Source organism: Cibotium barometz, chromosome 49 (genome assembly GCF_041138505.1).
Source record: "Cibotium barometz isolate CiBa-2024 chromosome 49, ASM4113850v1, whole genome shotgun sequence".
NCBI classification, from domain to species: Eukaryota; Viridiplantae; Streptophyta; class Polypodiopsida; order Cyatheales; family Cibotiaceae; genus Cibotium; species Cibotium barometz.
Window position 1 is genome coordinate 34177375 of NC_141094.1, and position 6929 is coordinate 34184303.

Below are 6929 nucleotides of genomic sequence, written 5' to 3' on the forward strand. Positions count from 1 at the left end.
AAGGAGCCTACAGGCCGAGCTGAGCGCAGTGAAAGCCGAGGTGATGCGCTACAGGTCCCATGAGAGTGCTGCTGCTGCAGCCAATATCAACATCCTGCACATAGCTGCACCGCCGCCACCTTATAATAACAGTAATAATACCAGTAATAATATCAATAATAATGCTAATAATCCCACATTTCCACCTGATAATATCAAATACACAGGCCCTTCCACACCCACACCCGGCACCAGCCCAGCCTCCGCTGACAGTAGCATCAAAGCTGAGCGCTTCTGGTCTTCATTAGGATAATCTCAATTAAACCTTAGTTAATTTGCACATTAATTATTCACACCCAACCTTAGTTTTGCACATTATTTATTCGCACCCAACCTTGGTTTTGCACATTAATTATTCTCACCCAACCTTAGTTTTGCACATTCATTATTCACCCCCAACCTTAGTTTTTCACATTATTTGCACATTCATTATTCATACCCATCCTTGCATTTAAGCTTCCCCCCATCCATTCAAAAGGTTTCTTTCTATACATATCCAAGCTTCTTGTGATATCTCAGCTTGTTTTGCAAGCTTCTTGTATGTGCATGGTAGCTTGTGCATTGGCTCCTTTCAATGCTAGTATTTGATACTTTTCCAATTTTCTTGCTTCTTCAGAAAATATGCTTGATTAAGGAAGATCAGCACTTAAGTGCTGGCGATGGAAGTTGCACACTAGACTGAATTTGTTTTCGCAAATATAACTCTTAATATACAAATATATTAAATCTCCACATCATAAGTGTAATATTTGGGGTAATTTAAAAATTTGATGCTTTACTTCTTATTAATGATATTATTGTTTCTATTTTTCTTGGAAACTCCGCATCTAAGTTAAAACACTGTGCACCTAAGCTTATTTTATCGACATGACCCCTTCCCAAGTTTCTTCATTTGTTAACATACTATGTTTAATAAAATTCATTTTCTTTGTATTTAGGGCATTTCTAATGGTTTTTTCAATGTAAAGGCCCTTATTTATCTTTTTTAACCTAGTAGACGTTCAAGCAATTTTAATGGTTTGTTTTACATTTAAGGCTACTAGAAGGGTTTGATGAGTTATTATGAATTTATAAAAGATAAAGTGGGTGAGGTTTCGAGTTTGTGGAATGTTTTGATTGCATGTATATGAAAGTATTTGGGTAGAATTACTGATGATATAGGTAAATATGGCTCAAGAGTGCCAATGTTTCCTTTCTAATTGTTTAGGGGAGGCTATTTTGTTCATGTAATGTGTCAGTGCCTTAGATCGATTTAACCACAACTCATTGTATATTGAGGATAAGCTAGACTTCAAAGTGGTATCTTGGACACTGCTATTGGTACTACTAGCACCATTCTTAAACAATAGAGAAAAATAATGCTATTTAGACCTTTTATATTTGAAAAGCATAAGAAGCATTTGTATTTCTCAATGATTATCATGATTGATGATTCAATTACTTTTGTTTTCATTGTGCTAGTAATAAGCACTAATGTCATACCACATAGTCCTTCTCAATAATATCCTTATGTTGACTTTGAGACATTTAGTGTGAAACCTTTTATGCCTAGAGATTTATATGTATTAATTTTGAACCCATGGCCATGAACAAAAATAAAATTTGCCCTCTCGCCCATGCCTTAGAGTGATCAATAATATCCATATAACTTTGAGACAATTTGAACTCTCATCCATGTCTTAGAGTGTTCCATTTATCCTTATGACTTTGAGATGATTTAAACTCTCATCCATGTCTTAGAGTGTTCAATAATAACCTTATGATTTTAAGACATTTAGTGTGATTAAGCTTTTTATGCCTTTTTTGAGAGATTTATGTATTAATTGTGAACCCATGGCCACAACCAAAAGAGAAATTCGATCTCTCACCCATGTCATAGAGTTTTATGGTCACTGCTAGGCTACACACTTGTGGTTAACCTTTTTATGCTTTTAAATTTGCATTTTTAATCATTTTTACCTATTGGTGAGTAAATTCCTAAATTCAATGAAGTAGAGCATGTGTTTTGATAAATGTTGTCACATTACTCTCATGTTTGTATTAAAATTGTCCCATACAATTACTCCTCGGAGCTTTGATGTCCTGAAATGATAGATAGCACTTAACTTTTAAGTTTTACTCAAATTTCATGATCAATTGAAATCATTGTTACCATCATTCTTGTGATTTTAAAACGAAAGCTACTTATGCCCTTTTGCTTGAAAAACTTCTTTTCTTCTTTTTATGTGTAAAGGTCCTTGAAAAATGAGTAGATTTGTATCATTTTGAGATGAAGAGAACTTTTTCACTATATGAGAGTGGTAGCTCTTTCATGATATTTTTTTAGGATTGGCTAAGCAATAGGCTTCATGTGTTAATTGTGTATCATGTTTTAGTTTTGTCCAAGCAATAGGCTTCATGAGTTAAGTTTGTATCATTATGAGATTGAGATAACTTTCCCACTACATGTAGGGTATCATTATGAGATAAAGATAACTTTCCCATTACATGGGTATGGTAGCCCTTTCGTGCTAATTTTTGAGGTTTGACCAAGTGATAGGCTTGATTTTGAGGTGCAATGTTGGTCCACAAAACCAATCGTTACTAAGGGCTTAAAAACAAGTATAATAATATTATCGTGCTCGTGTTTGAAAGTATTCTAGTGCTAGTTTTCAAGGTTATTCCATTGACAATTGTGACACTATATCAAGCAACCCCAAAAAAAATTAACGTTAATCATTACATTGCAATTCAAAACCCATACATGTACAAATGGACCCATAAGAAAATAGCAACATACACAACTTGCATTGCAATTCAAAACCCATACATGTGCAAATGGACCCATAAGAAAATAGCAACATACACAACTTGCATTCATGTACCAAGGATTCAATGCATTATTTGATAAGGAAACAAGTCCCTAAATATTAAGATAGCTATCTCAAGTTATATCTCTAAGTCTAGTCAATTCTTGCCATAATGATCTATTTCATGGTTTGACAATGTCACTTAAGGTAGTCTCACATGCTAATAAAAAAGTGTATTACACTCCATGTCTAGTGCTTTATCTTTATCTAGGCTTAAGTTTAACAAACTCATAATAAGTTAATTACTCACACTAAGCTATAGATTCTTTAGATTGAGCTTGTGAGCTTGCACATAATATGTCAAAATAATGGGGAGTATGCACAATGGAAGCAATAGTTGATGACAAGATAGAGCAACATATATAAGAGAGAGCAAGACATCTTCAAGTGGGATTTGGATGTACCATTCTTCATTACATTGGCTTCATTGGTTGCATCTTTGTGCTTCTCCAATCCTTTCTCATGGTAGACACGCTTCATGCATACATGTCTCCTTCCAATCATACTAGCTTCCTTAGTCCAGCTACCACATAGACTAACATAAGGCTGCCGCCCATGTTTCAATAGCTTATGCATGTGCTTCTCAATATGCTTCTTGCTTCCACCTTCCACTTCATGATGCATAAATACATACACCAATGTGAACATTGATTTAGGAGAGGTCTTAACACTTGTTTATCAACACAAGGGCAGTGTCTAACTCCATTACAATATAGTAGATGACTTCCATGCATATGAGTTCATTAAAAAATATTTGAGGATTGGTTTTCATGAAAAAGTTACCATGCCCTTGGATGACCAAGGATGATTGACATCCTTTGGATGAGCAAGGGTTGAGGACTCAGAGGAGGGGTTAGAGGAGGCATAATAGAGGAATCAGAGGAGGTAGAATAGAGGAGGCAAAGGAGGAGTCAAAGGAGGGGAGGACTAAGAGGAGGGGTCAAAGGAGGATGGGTTAGTGGAGGAGGGCTCAAAGGATGGGTTAGTGGAGGAGGGCTCAAAGGAGGGGTCAACAACCCTCTGTTGACTCCTATCTGATTCAGCCCTGACTTAGCTTACTTCAGACCTTTCCACTTTTGTGTCCTCTAACACTTACAAACCCTCAAACACCTTAGATCCCACAATGATTCAGCACTGCAGTCCCTCATCTAACATCACCTGATGTCCAACTAACCCTATTTGACATCCTCTAGCTCACAAAACTTTGCCTGACTCTGATAGACTTTTGGCTATTAGATTTGACCCTAAATAGCTTCCTCTCAGCCGAAAAGTCTTATTTCTATCCTTCTACACTTTCAGCTGACTTATCCTGACATTCAACTGACACTAACTGACCACTGTTGACCCTTATCTCACCTTGTCCCTAGTCAAGGTCATTGACTAGGGACATCGTAATCAAAACAGCATATCTCTAACATGACATTGACATTGAGGTCTAGACCATATTACCTACAGCACTATATGGTTTTAGCAATCGCTCAAGTTTGGGGCTTGCTCGGTTATGTTCGCTCAGTGTCTTGTAACACTCACATGAGCATTTGGCATGGCATTCAAGCATTAAGTGAGCATTTAGCATGGCATTTAAGCATAAGGAGCATCTTCAGCATTTAGCATGGCATTAAGCATAAGGAGCATCTCCAACATGTACCACAGCCTAACCAAGACAGTTAAATCATGTACCCAAATATAGATCATAGTATTTGAAGCATGTGCAGCAGTGTATGGGGCTTCTACAGCACCTACAATAGTACATTAGTAAAAGCATTTATGGCATGCATCACAATAGGTCAGGGCTTGTGGAACCATCAACAACATAGAAAGAGGCTTTTGGGCATTTATGAGGTTGTGGAGGACCCAGACAAACAGGCTGACAACATTATCTTGGCCGACCACAGCATAAATCCATATATATATATATATAAATGCATCATTCATTCCAATCATCTCCTTCTTCTGAGCTCCTTTTGAGCATTTCTTACCTAAGCTGTAGGGGAATCATTCATAGTCTTCACCATTCTCTCTTTCTCTTTAGTATCGAGCCATAGATCACACTAAGAGAAGGGGGAAAGCATCATAACATTCAGGTCTTCATTCAGCACTCAACAGTACAACAGTATAAAATTCTAAGTCAGCATTCAGATTCAGTCAAAGTCAGCATCATCATCATCATAGATCTTTTTAGATCTCAGTTGTAACCACCATTGCATTCAATATAGTTGCATTGCATTGCATTGAAACCATTCTCTATCTCTTAAGTATTTCTAAGTGTAGTTTAGTTAAGGCTAAGGCTGTTTTACTACGATCAATCCCCCGCATGTCACAGTGCCTCAGATTCAGCTCATAGTAGTCAATCTCTCTCAGAATCAATTGATTGGGTCTATCCCCAAGGCTCTTGGCAACTCTACAACCATACAAACATTACATCTGGATAGCAATGCTCTAATAACAAGGCATGTTCCTCCTGACCTTTGCACAATTCCAACCTTAAAATACCTTCTCTTGGGCCCAAACAGTCTTAACGGAGAACTATCAAGCCTTGTAAACTACTCTAGCTTAGTTTATGTTTTTGTATCTTACAACTATTTACAAGCCCCATACCATATCAATTTGGTTCCTTCACAAGCCTCCAATCTCTCTTCCTAGCTTGCAACAAGCTCACCGGCCATATCCAACTACAATCGCAAATTGTACCAGCCTTGACACTCTTCCCTGTGTGAAAATGGTATTTATCTAGCCCTAAAAAGGAAAAACTTTTTGGATTTTATTGGTATTATAATTTGTTTTTTGGGTCTTGTGTTGGCCGACAGCCCCTGGCCTAGCCGATCAGCAGCCCCACTTACTCTATAAATAGGATATGCTCATCATTTAACACATTATACCACTCCATTGAGACTCCATTGCCATATTAAGTACTAGGTGATTATCTGCTGCCTGCTGCTAATAACTGGCGCCTACATATCATCTGCTTCATCATCACATTGGCTATTAGCTCCAGCACATCAGCATTTCACATCATCTCATGGGATAGTAGGTACCATGTGATTATATGTTGCCTGCTAACTGCCGATGCTTGCATATCATTTGCTTCATCATCATCAGTTTCAACTACAACACATCAACATTTCACATCATGGGATAGCAACCCTCTTTGCTAAATAGAGCATACCATCATTTTATATTAGTTCATGGACAACAACCCTCTTTGCTACAACATAGAGCATACCATTGTCTTACATCAGCTCATGGGACAACATCCCTCTCTGCTACACTTCAGCACATCAATGTTTTATCTTCGGTTCACTCTTTGGGATAGCAGCCCACTCTCTGCTACTGTACAACACATTAGCGTTTTATCATCAGTATACACATCTTGGGACAACAGCCCACTCTCTACTACAACATATCATCATTTTTCTTCTCTATAGTTTACCTTGGGATAGCAACCATCTTTGCTCACCATCTCACATCATCGGGATGGAAGCCCTCTCTTCTTATCTTCACCATTGATACCACTCGGGATGACAACCCTCTTTGCTCCTCACCACCCCTCAAGGTATTGCAACACCCTTGTCACCAAAGCCTGCACCACACAGGACGGCAGCCCTCTCTGCTCTTCATCACCATTTAGCTACTGCAACACCCTTGTCACTATTTTTCATCACCATCACTTTATCTTCTGCTGCCCACTACCACCTCGGAGTGCCTCTGCATCCACCGACACGAGCCTTTGACACCGACCACTTCACAAAGTGTTTTTGCCTCACATCGATGTGAGCCTTTGTCATTGACCATGCTTCAGCTTCAACATCATCTCTACTTCTGCACTGGTCTTCTACTCAGAGTATCCTCACATCAGAGGACCTCTTGTACTTATTTTCACTCACCATCATATTTACACTCACTCACCCAGTTGTTTGGGACAACTCTAGCTGACATGAATAAAGCACAGACAAAGCTTTTAGAGGCCATCACTAAGTGGAAACAAAATCAACTAATTGATTCCACTTAGGAAACAAGAGCTCATGTTGAGCTCGTTGATAT

The 6929-nt window shown here is 38.2% G+C and overlaps 1 protein-coding gene across 4 annotated transcripts in view; it reads left to right on the forward strand.

The window, feature by feature from the left end:
- The window catches only part of LOC147610519 (LOB domain-containing protein 3-like), a 30508-nt gene extending 29742 nt beyond the window's left edge, over window positions 1-766 (forward strand). For all 4 annotated transcript variants that reach the window (XM_086786061.1, XM_086786063.1, XM_086786060.1 and 1 more), the window contains one exon: window positions 1-766. This exon is cut by the window's left edge and continues 119 nt beyond it. In XM_086786061.1, the coding sequence (XP_086642187.1) occupies window positions 1-292 (292 nt within the window). In that variant the 3' untranslated portion in view covers window positions 293-766.
- Window positions 767-6929: the final 6163 nt, after the last annotated feature.